The sequence below is a fragment of the Gymnogyps californianus genome, chromosome Z, assembly GCF_018139145.2.
Source record: "Gymnogyps californianus isolate 813 chromosome Z, ASM1813914v2, whole genome shotgun sequence".
Classification (NCBI taxonomy): Eukaryota; Metazoa; Chordata; class Aves; order Accipitriformes; family Cathartidae; genus Gymnogyps; species Gymnogyps californianus.
The window spans coordinates 80,663,663-80,682,370 of NC_059500.1; the positions used below are offsets into that span (position 1 = coordinate 80,663,663).

At 44.7% G+C, this 18,708-nt stretch overlaps 1 protein-coding gene across 1 annotated transcript in view; it reads right to left on the minus strand.

The window, feature by feature from the left end:
* The window catches only part of LOXHD1 (lipoxygenase homology PLAT domains 1), a 79,609-nt gene that overhangs the window by 19,822 nt on the left and 41,079 nt on the right, over window positions 1-18,708 (minus strand). Inside the window, exons 18-20 of the mRNA XM_050913348.1 lie at window positions 17,499-17,626; window positions 12,911-13,028; window positions 4,553-4,730 (exon numbers count right to left, since the gene is read on the minus strand). Coding sequence (XP_050769305.1) covers window positions 4,553-4,730; window positions 12,911-13,028; window positions 17,499-17,626 — 424 coding nt within the window. The remainder of the gene's footprint in view (window positions 1-4,552; window positions 4,731-12,910; window positions 13,029-17,498; window positions 17,627-18,708) is intronic.

Here is an 18,708-nt window from a genome sequence, read left to right on the forward strand (position 1 = left end):
ATTTTTACCTGGCGCTATTTATAATTTGACCAAAACTATTGCTTTTTATTTTTGATGCCATAATAAAAAAGCAGATTCATAAAAAGAAATTTGGTTCCACATGGGCAGACATTCATTGCTGTGTCAGAACCAAAGCCCTTAAATTTTGGAAAATGAAAATGAGATCATCAAACTCAAATCTGTCTTACAAAGAAACTCAGCGTCTGCTGCCCACGGTTAGATAGCCCAGCTTTGAAAACTCTAACCGCCTGCCAAGCCATTTCTTACACAAGAGTATCGTAAACCCACTTTGGGCCACACGGACAGTATTTCCCACAGCTCCATTCACAATATAATGCGGAGACAAAGTTGGGGGGACTGAAAACTTTTTGAGAAAGCTACCACTTCTTTGGGATAATTAATTGAATACAGAAATCAGGAATAAATCACAACTGTTATAGAAGGACTGAAAAAAATACTAAAAGAAAAAAAAGAGGAGAAAAAGAGTCATACAGAGAAAAGGCAAAGCAACATTTGGTGTCCACGTGAAAAATTGCCTATGTTAAATTGGGGCTAATTTTCAGCAGTTCCCTGGGAAGGACTTAAGAAGGAAGAGAAAGCATCAGGGATTCAGGCAGTTCATCTGGCAGTACCTTTTATGACCCTAAAGCTTGCTGAGGTGAGGAACAAAGCAAACTGAAGTCCATTTCCTTACAAGGAGCAGGCTCCCAATTAATGCAAGGTCTCAAAAAGCACGGAACCAACTGTTTCTTAGCAAAACCTTCCCCGCAGGAAGGAGCTTATGAAGGCCTCATGCCGTGACATTTCCCTCACAAGCAATTAGCAGGAGATGGGAAAGAAAAGAACAGAAATTGCTGAATCAATGTACATTTCACCTATTTGGGTCTCTGATTTTTTTGTTGTTGTTGTTAATTCCAGGAAACTGTCAGGCACATTTAGGAACTGTAACAAATTTGACAAATGAAGAGGTGAAGGTACTGTAGTTGCACAAGCCTTAACTGGCAATGAGTGCAATAGCTCATGGGTCGATACTGCGGTCTGCAGCACTCAACTTCATCATCAACACCCTAAACAATGACAGAGTGCATCCTCAGCAGATTTCTGGATAACATTAAATTTGGGAGAGTGACTGACATGCTGAATGGCAGAATTCCAACCTAGATGGACCTCGACAAACTTGGGAACTGGGCAAGCAGAAATCCCATGAAGTTCAGCAAGAAGAAATGCGAAGTTCTGCGTCTGGGGTGGAATAAACCCTGCATGTGTACATGCTGGGGAGTTGAAGAAGATCCAGAGGTTATAGCAGTAACATTGATATTCAGGCTGAATCTGAGCTAAGAGCAAGTTCTCAGTGTTCAATGCAAACTATGTATTTGGCTACATCAGGAGGAGTATGGCCAGCAGCTGAAGGGAAGCTCTTGTCGCCTTTGCTCAGCACTGAGGAGCCCATACTTAGACCATGGTGCCAGTTTGAGTCCTTGGGTCATGTCAAGACACTGAGGAGGGCTCAGCAGATGGTTGCCAAGATGGAGAGGAGCTGGGGCACACAACTGTGAGGAGAGGCCAAGGGAGATGAGCTGGGGCAGGTGAACAAGGGCCCCTTGACCACGTGGATGGACAGTGATAACAATGACAGGATCATGTGCTGTGGAGATGTCAGACCATACCCCAAGGAGCCGCAGCCACAAATTGCTGAGGAGGTTCGGGTTGGGCATCAGGGAAAAAAAAATATTTCTTAGGAAAATGGTACAGGTCTGGATCAGGTGCCTGGGGAGGTGGTGGCATCACCATCCCTGGCGGTGTCCAAGACTCGGCTGGGCAGAGTGTTAGCTGATTTGACCTAGGGCTGGCAATAGTGCTTTGAGCAGGAAGATGGATGAAATAACCTCCAGAGGCCCCTTGCAACAAAAGTGTCTATGATTTTATGATTCTTATTGAGCAGCTGCATCATTTTTAAACAAACTAGACTTGAGTCACAGCCTTCTGAGGCCAAAGAATGTCATTCTTTTGACTTAACAGAGACTTGGATAAGGCACTAGGAACTGACACCAACTGTCCTAAATTATGTAATTTGTAGGCTGTAACTGAGCTGACAACACACTAATTAATCTTATAACAGCAGAGATAAAAAACTCCTGCTTCGTTAATGCTTGGAAAATGAGAAAGCAGTATTTATTCTTTCTCCATCTTTATTGCATTACCATGTATATGATGCCTGCACATAGAATACAGAAAGTCTGTGTAAATCAAAGTTAACAGGCGAGGACATTTTTGTGCCACAGAAAAAGCCATCAGGTGGTCCAGCTTTATTGCAGCTGTGTCTGGGGGTCATACCGTGGAGAAAATGAGATTGTGAGTTACTTCTCCCATAAGATCAAAAGTAAATAAAGATCTTGGTTTTAACCAAAGATTATCCATCTGACTTGGGATGTGTCTGCCGTAACAACCTCGTCTCCCCTTATCTGTGTGTACTCTGAGAGCTGCCATCTGAGATACTTCTGGTGGCCTCTGGATTAGACCTTTGAAAGAGAGATTTGACCTTTGAAAGAGAGATTTGACCTTTGAAAGAGAGGAGTCTTTCCCTGATGCAGCCTCTGTATGTTACATGATCATCCAAGTTGAATGACTTCTGGAAAGCCAAACTGTAACTTTTTTTCTTTGAGGAAAAAGTAAAACAGGACTGTTGTTAAATATGTGTGTATGGTGGGGAGGAAATGACTGCTGCTTTCTAGTTCACTGCAGGACAGTTTTTGTGGGATTCATTTTCCCTAACTTTAGCCATCTAGCCTAACTTAATTGTGCTGGCTCTGTCTGAATCTGATGAAGGCAGAGTGACAGAGACCCTCCAGAGGATGATCCAGACCACTGATTAAAACTCCTCTCCCAGATGAATTGACCAGAGGCAGTCTAGACTAGAAGGTGTTAAAACCACAAGTATAATTTTTTTGAAAGTACAAATAGGTGAGATGAATCCTACCCTACATTTTCTTTTTTTGTTTGTTTCAATGCCTCTGGTGCACTGGAAAGTTGAAAGCTATTGCAGAGAAAAACTTTATACCTAGAAATAAACATGTCTGATGCTATTCACTGTGGAGAATTGCTGTCCCTAGACAATGTCAGTGTGGCAGGAGATGATATAACATGTTTAAACTAACCATCAAGGATAAAACGTCTTTTTTCCTGAATTGGTCTGACCAGGAATAATTGTGGAATACATAATGATCAAGGGGGGAGATGGTTCATGACTTGTACCCTCTTTAGATAAGCTGGATAAAGTTCAGCATTATGTCAGTGTGCTGTGTGATTTAATCGTAAACAGACTCTCTGAAACCTCTCTGTAATCTGCTCTTTCCTACTGGTTGTCGCCGTTCATAATGAAATAAAATGTTTCATCATTAATACCCGTCATCCTTCATTCAATGGGAAGGGCAGATCTGTCTGCTGTTGCTGTCATCTTCTATTCACCTCTCATTTCTATTTCCATCACCTTTGTGAGTTAGGGCTGGATTTCACAAAAAGGTCACAGAAAGACCTACCATTATACTAGATGGATTGCCAGATACATAAACAAATCTTCCTCTCTCTCTTTTGTTTTTTGTATTTCACTACATGCTTTTCCAGACAAGCAGCAGGCAGAACAGATAGATAAAAAAGGATGAGATGGCATGAAGACACTCTGCCAGGGGAATTTTGATATTCTCAGACCAAACCTCACAAGCTGCATAAATTATCCCTGGTAAATCCAGGGGGGGGAAAAAAAAGAAAAAAAAGAAAAAAAAGAAAGAGAGGTAGACGTCAGGAGGTAATTATGTGCACTGGTGTGGCAGAATCCCCTTTGAGGGTCAACCTTTCAAACAAGGTGTCTGCAAGATAATGTCTAGCTTGCCCCATTTTGGCACGAGGCAGCTTGTATGTGGTTGCAGCTTTCATTCAGCAGCCTGACAGAAGTTCTCATGAAAAGAGGCAGTGATCCCAGGAAATGACATAGAAAACCCATTTCTTGGCTCTTGAAGCTCTGCAGCTTTCTTTATACTCTGTTCCACCTCTTCTATCTGGTGTGCATTTAGGGATGGTTTTTCACGGCCTGAGATAAATGGTCTCGAAACACTTTGAAAAAGAGGGTGAATTATTGCTGTCTTCTTTGGGTAAAGCAGATAGTGCTGACTGAAAACGTGGAGCCCACCAGCTTTGACCGTAGCCTCTTTTTGCATGCTACATGGGCAGACCTGACCTGACCAAAAAGAAAAAGGGGGCTCCTGACCATTGCCACATGGTCTGGCAATAACTTCTGTTAAGGTGTCTTCAGAGGAGTAGCGAGCAGTCAAATCTAGGCCTTGTGTCTAAATATTTTATGCCCAGAGCTCAGATGAGGATGAATCCCACAGAATAACACTGTCATGATGAACAGCCAGCCAAAATGGTGGTGTTCCAGCACAGTAGGGCTAAATTATGCTTTTTTAAACATAATTTCAAATTAAGCAGGAGATGTTTTCCATTGCTAAAAATCAAACTTCATACCAGAAAAGTCATAAAATATCCACCATGGACGTACCTCCAACGTCACTGGTTTTAACCTGAAGAGTGTATGTCGTGTCCTCCATCATCTGCTCATCATTTATGACAGCTGGCATCTCACAAACAAGACTTCCCTTGGCATTTTTCAGCTTTGACAGCCATTCACCATAGGTAAACATGGCCACTTCTTGATTAGTCAGATTCTTCAGGATGATCTGTGAAGAGCCAAAATAAGGGAAAAAACTTCAGCTAAACTTCAGCTACTGTTTGAATGAGGGCAAAGATTAAACTTACAAAGTGCACAGTGTGGTAGGACATGGGTAGAGCTTGGTCATAGCTTCAAAACCTGTAATGAGCTCTTCTGGGATAAACAGAGCTCTCTCCTACGGACAGTATTTGCTGTGGTAACTTGTCCTGAGAAATGGTCTTCATAGTATTGGACCTTTTCACGCATGGGGTGAAGCATAGGAAGAAATCTGCTCCTCCGATGTAAGTTATGGACAAAGGTGATCTCTAAGAGAGTCACACCTTTCCTGGAAGCTAATATGGAATTCACTCCAAAGAAGAAGTAAAGAGAGATATTAAAAACCTCACTACCTCTCCGTGAAGTACACAGTATCTTTCTTTTGCCTGCCTTCTCTGTGCAAACACACAGCAATCATTGTAGAGATATGCAAACCAACCCCAAACAAGTTAAAGCAATGCATAAGATAAAATTAGGCCAGCAAAACTTAATGTTTCACACACTTCTCCCTCTGGGAAAAGGTGACAGAACAAACAGTATGCAACAGATATTAGTCACACTGTCTAATGTGTCACGGGAAGGAGCTCAGATGCTGTGGTGATAAGAACAGAATAGGAACCTATTTAGAACAAGCCAGTGAGCTGCTCCAACAAACGCCTAATAAAATACCCACCTTTATGTGTCGTGTTCAATGTGGGCTCAGTGGAGCATCAGTCCACTGGGAGAAAGGCATTACACTTGCCTACAGCAAAAACCTAGCGGTAAATTCTCACTAAATTGGGGGAGTTGGAAAGAAGGAAGGAGACAGGGCTGCAAATTACCATTTGTGTTACCATCTAACAGAAACAGAGACCATACCTGAGCGTAGCAGTGCATCAGCAAACTGTCTTGCAAGGCCTATCTCTGCAAAGACCATGGAAACATGAGCCCAGACGCATCAGAGAAGGGTGACATGATGTTAGGAAGAAATGAATCATGGAGTCGTGGAAAACGTTAAGTTAAAAGGTACACCTGGTGGTGTCTAGTCCCACCTCCTGCTCCAAGCATGACTAACTGCAAGGCCATGTCCAACTGAGTTTTGAAAATCTTCAAGGGCAGAGATTCCCCCAGCACTCTGCGTGCCATGCCAGGGCTGCACCAACTCTCACTGGGAAGATGCTTTTCCCTTATATCTGATCAGGATTTTCCTTGTTGCAACTTGTGTCCATTGCCTCATGCCTTTTCACTGTTCACCTCTGAGAAGAGACTGGATCGACAGTCTCTGTAACCTCCCTTTAAGCAGCAAAAGGCTGCAATTAGATTCCCCCTCAGCCTTTCCTGCTCAAGGCTTAAAAACTCCATTTACCTCAGCCTTTCCTAGTATGCCATATGCTTCAGCCCCTTGACTATCTTAGTGACCTTCCGCTGCACTCTCATATATCAGCCTAAGAAACTTGTAAAACTTATCTCGAGATAAAATGTGCTCAAATTCTGTCCTCAAACTGCATGTGTCCCAGTCCATGGCCTTCTGTTGACCCCAACCAAGCTTTGCTTTAGCAGTTCAAAAGAAGAACATTGCTTCAGGTTATAAAAAACAATTTTAAGGAGGGCAGTAGCTACACCGAAGCTGAAGCAGTAGCCGTGCTATTTGTGCATTGTACAGTTCCGTGGGTAGGACACTCATCTGGGGTTTTCTCTCTGCCTGATGCTAAACAGGGATCTGTAACACAGCACCTTCATCCCAGAGGTACAGGACATTGTGGGCTGTCCCACTTTTCTAAAAAGCTGCTTATTCACAGCCAGAGACACTATTGCTTTGTGGTCAAAAAACTGCTCTATGAGTCAAGAGGTGGTGGATCAAATCCTTGCTTTGAACCAAGCAGAAATCAGATCTCCACCATCCCAGCTGGTGCCCTCTCTGCTGGGGCACAGACCAGAAGGAAGTCTCCTCTCTCAAAGATGTGTGAACGATGTCTACATTCTCTTAGGAGTCAAGGAACTTTTCTTTGGCTAAAATCTGCAAATTTGAATTGTGAATAATCTCAGGTTGACTGAAAATGCCTTTTTTTTCCCCTTGGTGCATACACTCTTTGCTGGAAAAGGTTCAGCCAGCTCTACCTCTGCCCTGCTCAGGAATGGCAGCGACACTGTCAGTAGCAAAATGTCCTGTGCAAAGCTTGCAGGAAAATGTCAGGAAAGCAGCGGGGGGTAGAAGCAGATTAGAGTTGCTGGCTGGAGTGCACTCGCAGACAGAGAGATCAGACCTCTCACAAATAACCAGCCCATGCCCAACGCTCCAGATGCTGTCTGGGAAAAAACTGTCTGGCTACTAAAACTGCCGGAGAAAAATGCCCTCTCTTTCCATCCCCAGCCCCTTACCCAGGATGAGTGATTTCATCCGTATGCAGCTTCATGTGAGCAGTTAGCGCAGATGGAGAGAGCAGCCTCTGCCATCTCGTTCTGGGATGCTGCTCCAGAGAGGAGCAGACAGGAGAAAGAGATTCATTTTACGAGCTTCGTTTGCTCAGGGGAGATCACAGCAAGTGACATGGAGGCAGCAGGAAACCTGTGGCAGGCTGATTGCTCAGTCACAACGTGGCTACATTGCCTACCTTACCTAGCACGAACCGCCTAAACGCCGGGCATCCAGCCCACGCTCATCCTGTCCGCCCTCCCTACGGTCAGCGGTTGGAGCTGGGTATCGCCAGGGAAGTAAGGCATCCCACCCAAGCTGGGGGCAGGTAATCAGCCTTTCAAGGCATCTCTCCCTCTCTCAGACCTACCTCTCTGCTGACTACAGAGGAGGCCTAAATAGTTTGGTGAAAGAGGCGAAAGCTGAACGTAGCTTTTTCAATAACTAAAACGGCACAAAATGAATCCCATCCTACAAGGAGATGTTTGTGGGTGTTGCACACTCACAGGATGATGCAGGATTTTGATTTGGATCCTGAGGGTCAAGAAAGTCATCTCAGGGAGCTGAGCTGAGGCTATTTTTAGTTTCTGTCTGTTCCTCTCAGAAAAATTAGCTACCGCTTGGCAATGAGACTGCTACTTTACATTGCATCTAAACTATTTTTCAGGATACTTAGAACTTGCTGTGCACACCCTGCATGCTTTTAAGCTCAAACTTTATCACTAATTAGGCATGGATTTTAACTGAGCTGTAGAACACCTATAAACAATGAAAAGAAAACAGGAGCAGTGTGTATGAATAAAATGTCGATAATTTACTTCGTAGCTGAGCAAATATCGTAGCTGACAGGAACTTTAAACCAGCAACTTGAAATTAATTGTGCGCTATATGCTGTAACAGAAAGGTTTGCCATGTCCAATCATTTGATTTACCTCTACCCAGCCTTCTCCCAACTGCAGCGTAAAACATGCTCTGCAGGGACTCACACCCCACTAACACCAAAATATGTAGGTCCTGGAATTCATCTTTAAAGACTCAACCACAGGTTTTTACGGTTCTGTTGCATGTCATTAGTCTTCACTTAAAAACAGGGTCCTCTGACTGCAAAACAAAAAGACTTTGCTCTGTCACAAAGAATAACTGTCAGCTTCAGCTGTATAATGAATTGTCTCAAATTCTCTTAATCTCCTTTATATAAAGGAAAAAGTACTGAATAAAGACCGAGTCCCACATTCAGGATTATTTGTGACGTTTGAATACAATGCAATTAGTGCTTCATTAAGGCAGCTTCTTATCTGCCTGGCTTTGACAGCGCAAAGTAACATTAAAATTCTGAGGGAAGCAACTCTGCAGAATTCAACAGTCTCACAATTCCTGTTATTTCACTCAGCCAGCTTTCATCCCTTCTTATTTCTAGCTTTTCAACTTCGTATCTAAGACACTGGGCAGCAGGTGAAATCATCATGTGGACTGAGGAACCGGCTATCCCAGGAGGAGGTTTGCAAAGCATGCATTTAGATAAGTTTCCTAATTAGAAGTCAGAAATTGTTTACGATGAGGGTGGTGAAACACTGGCACAGGTTGCCCAGAGAGGTGGTAGATGCCCCATCCCTGGCAACATTCCAGATCAGGTTGGACGGGGCTCTGAGCAACCTGATCTAGTGGAAGATGTCCCTGCTCATGGCAGGGGGGTTGGACTAGATGACCTTTAAAGGTCCCTTCCAACCCAAACCATTCTGTGATTCTATGATTCTATTCTCTGATTTTTCAGAAACACAGAGCAGTGTCATGGTAGCCTAATGTAGAAGAACGTGAGATTCAGCATTAGGTCAGAGGAAAATATCCAAACTCTATGCCTCTCCCAGCAGTGGTGAGATCAGAAAGTGTTGCTCAGCTTTGGAGAGTTTTTGGTATGTCTTTCTGTGCATAGCAATAATCAGTAACATCATTGATTCTGGCCCAACACGTCACTAATCAAATTTTGTTCCCTCTAGAGAATTAGGTATCAGCATTTAAAACTTATTGCCACTTTTGGTGCAGTTTGAATCTTTGGCACCGAGTTCATTACTTCGCTGAGATTCTGAATGAAATTTCAATGTATTTTATCTAGACAGGAAAAAAAAAAAAATGACTACTTCCTTGCTTGTAAATTAAATCTTTTGGCTGTGTACATCATCATTGATAATTCATGCATTTTAATTGGTATTTATGCATTTCTATTTCTGGTAAACTAAAAGCAGTATAAATTATGACCAGCAACAGTTTACAAAAAGACCAAAGAGAATTAAAAAGATCATTTATTGTTATTTTAATAGAACAAGAAAACTGAGAATATCCTGTAGATAAATGGAGCAACAAATGGTTAATTATGGGGTTGATGGCTTAATCTAGCTTCTCATTTCACTGTGCTAGTTAGCACTAACTGTGAACCATCTGTCTGAGAGTTTAGCACTACCCCCACAAGTATTTCATTATGCAGTTTTAATATGCACTTTTGACAGAAATGGAAACGGGCTCCGATCAGTTTTCATGTCACACCAGGCTACATAAGTTTTCAAGACTGGAATACAAATCAGAGAACACAAATCCTTCCTCCCCTCTTCCAGAGCACTCCTGTCCTCACCCTCTGCCTGGCAATGCAAATGCTATGTTTACCTTTGCAGGGAAGGTGGGAAAGCAAACTAATAAATAAAGTTCTCTACATATTACTGGAGTCAGAATATCCTCCATGCTCTGTTTCTCTAAGAAAAATAGAAACTACGGGTACAATTTTCAAAAGCTTCTAAAATCCTGGTCTCAAAGAGTTGCACGTGTGGTTTGCCTGTTGCTTCTGTAGAGCTATAAGAGGGCTATAAGCCCATCGGATCCAAATGAGAGTTCTTTTTGCCCATTTTCCTGGGAAAGCCTTGCTTTGGGTGGGACAGTCCAGCAGGCTGGCTGACTGGACAGAGCTGGCAACAGGAAGGTGGGAAGGTGCTACCTGCCACTAAAGATGCTGCCGTCCCTTGCCTTTGAGCTATTGCTAATTCATGACTGCAAGATCTGGAATGTCTCTGGATGAATAAGCTTTATTTGATTTCATTTTATATGAGTATGATTTATAAAACTCAGGGGAAGGTACCAGAGAACTGGCAAAGGGGGTTTGACCAAGATGACTGAATCAAATCAGAGAGCAGATTAAGTTATTCCTCAGGCACAGAGAGAAAAATTGTGTGTCTGTGGCATCTATTTGGAAGATATATGCTGGAGGTCTAATGCTGTGGAGGTCTAACGGCACAAAAGTTGCTGACAAAAAAGTTGGAAGTGGCAATGCTCAAGTAAAGAAGGTACTGCACGACAGAAATGCTTTTTAGCCCATGCTAATGGAGGTGAAGAGCAGTTCATCACTTCACTGGAAACTGGTGGCTACCTAGGACCAGTGTTTAGAAACACATTATTTAGGAGAAAAAGAAGGACAGCTTCCGATTAGTCGAAAAGGATAAAGGACCCAATAAAAAATCATGCACTATTCTTTCTGACCATGGGTTAAGCTATTGGGTCTTAATCTATTCTCATAAAAAAGTCAAGATACGGAAATCCAGCAGGATATCTACTCCAGAAAAAACACGCTAAATAAACATGGCAGAGATGTGTTTCTCCCTTAATGACATCTGATGGTGTGGAATCAGCACATCACTCCATCTCTATCTTAGAAATATAATTATAGGGACCCATAACAAGCAAACTACTTTTAACTGCCCAAATATAAGCGATCTTTACAAGGAGCTGGTGGTTTGGTAGAGAAGATAAAGGCAAGCACTGCACTTTTTTGCAAGATAGAACACTAGGGAAAAATGCAATCAACAGAAGTGGCTGGAGCCATTTTGCGTGCTCTATTCAAAATGTAAGAAGAAAATGACACCTTACTTGTATGAACAAGAAAAGGAAGAAATCTGCCTGTGTGCTAGAGGGGGAAGGGAAGGAGAGAGAGGGGATGCTTCACCTGAAAGGATGGATTATTTGGAAATGTCCCACCCAGCCCAGGCCCACGCTAGCTGTCCCTGCCTGGCAGAGGGGGATCCACTCTCCCACAGGGTCAGAGCAGGGCAGGGGTCTGCAAGAGCTAGGGTACATCCCGGGGACCAGAAAATATTGCAGGTGCCCTGGGTGGCAAGCCAAGGCTTTTTTTGCAGGGAGGGAGAGGGAGATCTAACAGCAGAGACTGTGGTAAAGCTTTACAGCACAGCTTTTGTCTTTGCTCTCTTCTTTTTTGACTCAATTCCTGCAGGAAAAAACCATGAGAAACCACATGGAAAAAAGTAGGAAATGAATGAAAGTGAGTCACTTGCTGCCTTTCTCCTCTTTCGCAAGGGCTGAGAGGCTTCAACACAAGCAGGTTGCAGGGACACGCGATGTGAAGTGCAGTCAGTCTCACCTCTGTGCCCGGCAGGATCATGAAGCGGATCCTCCTGGAAACTATGCTAGGGCACATGGAAAATAAGGAGGTGATTGGTGACAGCCAACAAGGCTTCACTAAGGGCAAAATGTGCCTGACAGATTTGGCAGCCTTCTACGACAGGGTTACAGCATTGGTGGATATGGGAAGAGCAACTGATGTCATCCACCTGGACTTGTGCAAAGCATTTGACACTGTCCTGCACGACATCCTTGTCTCTAAATTGGAGAGACATGGATTTGACGGATGGACTACTCAGTGGATAAGGAATCGGCTGGATGGTCACACTCAAAGAATTGCGGTCAACGGCTCGACATCCAAGTGGAGAGCAGTGACAAGTGGCATTCCTCAGGGGCTGGTGTTGGGACCGGCGCTGTTTAACATCTTTGTCGGCGAGATGGACAGTGGGATTGAGTGCACCCTCACCAAGTTTGCCAACGACACCAAGCTGTGTGGTGCGGTCGACATGCTGGAGGGAAGGGATGCCATCCAGAGGGACCTTGACAGGCTTGAGAGGTGGGCCCTTGTGAACCTCATGAAGTTCAACAAGGCCAAGTGCAAGGTCCTGCACATGGGTCGGGGCAATCCCAAGCACAAATACAGGCTGGGTGATGAGTGGATTGAGAGCAGCCCTGCTGAGAAGGACTTGGGGGTATTAGTGGATGAAAAACTGAATATGAGCCAGAAATGTGCGCTCACAGCCCAGAAAGCCAATCGCATCCTAGGCTGCATCAAAAGAAGCGTGGCCAGCAGGTTGAGGGAGCTGATTCTGCCCCTCTACTCCGCTCTGGTGAGACCCCACCTGGAGTACTGCATCCAGCTCTGGGCCCCTCAGTGTAAGAAGGACATGGACCTGTTGGAGCGGGTCCAGAGGAGGGCCACGAAGATGATCAGAGGGCTGGAGCACCTCCCCTATGAGGACAGGCTGAGAGAGTTGAGGTTGTTTAGCCTGGAGAAGAGAAGGCTCTGGGAAGACCTTATAACAGCCTTGGAGTTCCTAAAGGGGGCCTACAAGAAAGGTGGGGAGGGACTCTTTATCAGGGAGTGTAGTGATAGAACGAGGGGTAACTGTTTTAAACTGAAGAGGGTAGATTTACATTGGATATAAGGAAGAAATTCTTTACTGTGAGGGTGGTGAGGCACTGGCACGGTTGCCCAGAGAAGTTGTGGATGTCCCCTCCCTGGCAGCGTTCAAGGCCAGGCTGGATGGGGCTTTGAGCAAGCTGGTCTAGTGGAAGGTGTCCCTGCCCATGGCAGGGGGGTTGGAACTAGATGGTCTTTAAGGTCCCCTCCAGCCCAAACCATTCTATGATTCTATGATTACCCTTTCCAGGAACCAGTGCGGGCGAGTCCCCTTCCCGTCCGTCCGGATCCTCATCTTCCTGAGGGGTGCGATATCGGCGATCTCCATAATGAAACTGTCCTCTTGGCCTCGCTCAAACCTGGAGGGATTGAAAGACCAAAGAGGTTTCCCGCTGCTTTACAGCATCGTTGCGTCTGAATCCCCTGTCCATGCTGCAACTCACATCTTGCCAACAGCCTCAAATTAAAAGTTTATGAGTGCACTTTATTGGACTTGAACTTTCCTGTCCTGCAATCACCAGCTACTGTGTTTTTGGCAAGACATCTCAGCGCAGGTTTGACACGGATTCCTCCTCCCCTGGAAAATCAAGCCCATACGAGGCACCTGGAGTCGTTCCAGGCAGCCTGTAGCATACATTATCACTCTGTTTGTAACCAGAACAATAGCGACTCACAGTCAGGTTCCTGCACATCGCCTTTCTCCTGGCATCTGCCCACGTGCCTGCCCTTAGCCCATCCCAACTAGAAGGCAAAGCAATTTTGCTTAATCTTCTTTTGCTAAGATGCAGCACGTAACTTTGCATTTGCCGCGGTGATAGACAGTTGCTGCAGCTCAGCTAAATAAGGCGACTGGATTGCAAGTCGGAGCCCAACGCCTAAGTTTAGTAAGCACAGGCAAATTGTGTTAGAAAGGAGCCAAAACTGACCATCCCACACTCCCCTCCGGAATTTGGAGAATTTGGTTTTGCAGACTAGCTCTGTCTTTGGTAAGAACGCGGGTGGGTTTGTGTGAAAAATCTTACCCTGTGCTTGGCTGCTGTATATAGGCACAAGGATGTGTAGGAACTGCTCATCCATAGCAATCAGCAGAAAGCAGGAAAAAGGGAAAAACAGCTAACATGCTTCTTGAAGAAGATATTACACTGGCTAGGACCGCAGCTATCTCACCTCCCTCTTAGCATCAATGATGCTAGGAAGAAAGCCTTGCTCTAGTGAAAGTGCTGCCTCAGGCTCAATATTACTCTGTTAGAGCAAGTGTATCTTCTAGGTTTGCCCCCAAAATACTCTGGCAGACCTGCTGTGGGCTTGGAGATGGAAATTCAACGTTTGCTAGGTAGAAGGGCAGCCAAATCCAGGGGGTCTACCAAGCACCACCATGACCACTCTGCTGTTGAGGTTCCTCCTTCGTGCAAACTTCTCCTTGTGAGATACCTGAGTCCGCTGAGAGGTTTGGAGAGAGCTCTGCAAACTGTGGGCACTACTATAATATAGACAATCCACAACGACAATATCTCATTCCTGGCAATGCACTCAGCCTCCTATAGCTATGCAGTGTCAGGATATGGAGAAAAAACCATTTCTTTACCAACCTCTGCTCAGATTACACCCTGCAGCATGAATGTGATTATCCTCACACCATTATCTGAGCCTGCATAGCTGCAGGTGTTAGCAATAGGGATTGGCTCGAGCCTCTCAGTTTTCATCCAGGCGTTGCTTTCCCTGCACTCCCAGAGGCATTTGGATAGGGGGGTTTGGTCCCAGTCCATGTCTAGTTATTAAGGGTTATGTTTGCTCTTTGAAAAACTCCCCTCTCTTGTTTTTTGTCTTTCTGTGGTACCGGATACTAAGACAGCCTGTCTCACTGTGAGAAAGAGAACGTGCTTTTGTGCCTGCACTGGATTGATTTCCACACCTATTTAAGAAAAAGGTGTGACCCTTCCAGCCTGAATTATCCCATGATCCTATGATCAGTTTTCATTACAATCACTATTACCTGCAAAGCTTCAAAGAAGTCTCTCACTCTGATCCTTTCCAGGCTGAGCGACTCTAAGCTAAACAGTTTGTTAGCAAACTAAACCATTATTTATCTTCAGTAAATGCCTGTTTACAATTTGTAAGGCTGATATTCACCTGCTGCTTCCAAAAGGTCATTGTACTAGAGGGACGCAATTGCTAAAGTGACAAACTGGGTGACCCAAGAGATCTTTTCTATCCCTAATTTATATGGACATGAACATAAGCCTGAAAAAAATTGAAAAAGGAACAAGTATCCAGACAAGCTGACTGCCACTATTCCTTTTCCAGGACACCAAAGCATTTATCTGAGGGATTTCATTAAGCTTTCCTACCCATGCCTGTACTTATAAATATTTCTATTGCCCAGAGATCTTGGCAATAACAGTAATGTAGCTAAAATTGCCTTAAATCTGCGGCAGGTTAGACAAACAGTTCTTCGTAATGCACTAAGCTGCTGTGAGTGAATTGGCGCTGGATGGCCCCAATAAAGATGGAGCGCCTTTTACCATTTGGTTGCAGCAGCTCTCACCCGTTCCTCGCTGCTGGCACAAAGGCTGGCGAGATTTCCACGTGAAACAAGAGCCGGGGAAGCCTAACAACACATCCAGCTGTGTTGTTAACAGCTGGATGAAGACTGGTGGGAGTGGTGTGGAAACAGGCAGTATGTGTATTTGGGGACGTCCATGTCCTCTGCAGAGGGTGCTAACAAGATGATGAGAGCTCTGTACCATTGGAGGTGTGATACGGAGCGCCTCCAGCTAGCAGAGGTGTGCCAGTCCATCCTCAAAGAATAGCACAGCATCCTGGGGATATTAACATATTAATAGCTGTGCTTTACATGTCCTTCTTCTTTATACAGCCCCAATGAGTTTTCAACGCCGTTTGCAGATATTCTACTGGCAGAAGACAACCCACGCAACTAATAACATACAAACTGTGTGGCTCTCCTTTATTGCTTTTTCATATCCTTATATCAGAGATTATCCATCCCACCCATGTAGACAAATGTGATGTTTTTTTATAGGCCACATAGTTTAGGGATATCACTTGCCTGGCCAGGTGGAACAAAACTGCAATCCCTCTCTCGAAGAGCTGGAGATGTCTTGGTCCCTTTTAGAGATTTTTGGTTGATGTACCCTGACGTGAAGTCTGCTTTACTTTTAAGTATAAACAGTCGTGGTCCATTTTCCCACCTACTAGAATTGAATGTCAGGCTTAAAATAGTGGAAGACAGATGAGTGTGGGATTGCCTGAGGTCTCAGAAGGGCGATGTCACCGATAGCCAGACACGCTGGTAACCCAGGTGCATTGCCCCACACGTTGGATGTCTCTCTGCGATGGGGAGCAGGGCGAAGAGCTACGGTTTTCTGCGTGACTCAGCCATGTTTCTCATGGAGATTTTAGTCAGCAGCACCTCTGCTACATTTTTTTCAGAGTAAACAAGGCTCGTGCTTGTAACTAACTAAACACAAGAAGGTTTCAAGCTTAGCTGAACACGCTTGCCCAGACACTCGCTCTGCTATGACAGCTGCAAGTAAAACATCCCCTGAGCAAACGCCTCTATGCAGGGAGCCTTATCTTCAATTATCCAGCCCACACATGATACGCAAAGCTGTGGCGGAGGAACTGCATCGCCAGGAGGCTGGAGGAAGAGTCCAGCATCATCACCTCAGCAAGCTGAGCTCGAACTGTGTGGCCAAATGCTCCAGCCCTCCTGACGCTCTGTAGATGCTTTGCTGAGTAAGATCAGAGGTAGTCAATTAATTAAATTTAAGCCTGATGAAGCCCGTCTCTAAAAGATGGTTAGTGCCATGTTCATTCTTGAGCATGCCAAAACTTTCTGTACCGAGGGAGGTGCCAGAAAGGAAGAGGAAAGCGTTAGGAAATGGATCGGTGGCACGTGGGGTTTTTTGGCTTACAGAAGTGCTGGCGTCAGACTAGGGTTACAGTGTTTGTTAGCTGTTTCTGCTGAAGAAAACATGAGATGTCACCTTTTTAGTAAAATCAGAGAACGCAGTGCAGCACTCCGCGCAGCTCACAGCCTGTTTCCGTCTCTCTGCACCGTAAGGACACATCTGGGCAGACAGATGTCATTGCGTGTCCCTTTCGTGCCAGCTGCAGACAAGCCAGCTCCAGTTCCAAAACCACGCGGTTACATTAGCACGGCACAGAGCCCGAGCTAAGAAGCCCACTTCTCAGCAGGGCCCTCAGCTTACCAGCTCAGGCCCTGGCATCCCTCACGCGGCTTCTGGACCAAGCTGGCTGATGTCTGGCCAGCTCAGCAAACGGGAGGAGCGGACAGAAGAGAGTCAGCACCTTCCCGTCACAGGCACTTCCCAAGGCAGGTATGTGCATGCTGGTTTGTCTTTCATTATGCAGTTACTCATGCATTCCCATCAAATAATGTTCAAATTAAATTACTTATTTTTCCACAAAAGATGCGTTTTGCAGAGATTGCACCTGTGGTTTCATGCAATGTCCACAGTTCCTCTTGGAGCTGATGCAGGACTTCACAATTCATATTTTTGTTCGCAGTGCTTATCCCTAAAGCCACTGAGGAACAGATTAAACAAAACTTCTACAAATGACAAAGGATGCTTTCCCTGGCTACACAGTGCTCACCTTTCCTCTGTTTTGCTAAATACATTACAATAACACCTAGAAGGGGCTCGGTTCTGAATCTATGAAGTCAATGGGAGTTTATCCTTGTGTTTCAGTGGGAACATGATCAAAGCCCCAAGTGCTTCTTGACTTGACACTAGAATCTGTTATTACTCCACTTCTAACCAATAAAAATGACAAAGTTACTGTACCTGTCTCCATTTTTGTCCAGCTGCATCTCCTCGGTGTTCCCATTGGATCCAAAGACAGTCATGAAAATCCTGGCGTCGGTGCCGCCACTTTCGATGTCTCCAGTCACAACCGTGACTTCGTAGAGGATCTGGTGAGGATTTGAAATAATCAGAAAGTCTCATTCGAACAGCTGTCTTTAACCCATGCAAAAGCCTGGGCAAAATGCTAGAGAGGCTTTGCAGGAGATCTGCTTCTTTGCCAGAAATGGTTACAACATGGCTTCTTGGGTGATCTCCACACCATGGTTCTCAGAGGCAAGGTTAGAGATTGCAACTTGCTACAGGACCTTCCTCTTTGCATCATCTATGACTTTTTCTGCAGATTTTCTCAGCCTAGATAGACTCAGAGAGAGACACATTCATTTTGACAACCATATGCCTGGGGAGCGATGAAGACCTGGTAAACTGCTTCTCCACGGGAGTCACAACCCTCACATCAGTTGGTGGGTCTCCAACCTTCTGCTACTGCCGTCTCCTCCCGGCCACCTCCCAGCACTCCAGACTCCGTCCTGCACCAAACTTTCGCCATTTTTAAAAAACAGCTCCCAAAGGCACAATTATTTCTTTCCCTTGACCGCAAAATGTTTCTGCCAAGTGTTCGGTGTTCATCTGGGCAACATTCAGTCCAACATCACTTATAGTTTTGAAGTCTATACATCGAAACCCTCTCTACAGCAGAAAACTGCAGCTACCCTGTTTCCCAGTGGGACGCACACTGCTGCATCGAACGCAGAGTGTTCCCAGATCTCATACATTAAAGGTATGCCAATTTGTGAAAAGATGTTTTGCATCATTTTCACCTTATTAGCCTAACTTTGTTCTTTTCTCCTGACATGTGAATAATAAGATTCAGAATAAAATATTTCAAAAGCATTCAAGTCCCAGTGGCTGTCAGTGGCATTAAGACTTTTGGGCCACTTTTAGATGCTTTCAAGGTCGTACCTATGGTAACAAGACCTTTGGATTTCCAACAAGAGGTGGAAGAATATCAAGAAACAGCCCCAACAAAACATATTTCAAATAGTGCACTGCTAGGCAAGTTTTATTGGCCTGAATTGTGATTGCCACATAAATAAACAGTGCAAAGGAATAATGTAATGGAAAAATTGTTTTTCATGTTTGTTCAATCCTGAGTAACCTGTCCATCACATATTCATCCACACACATTTTA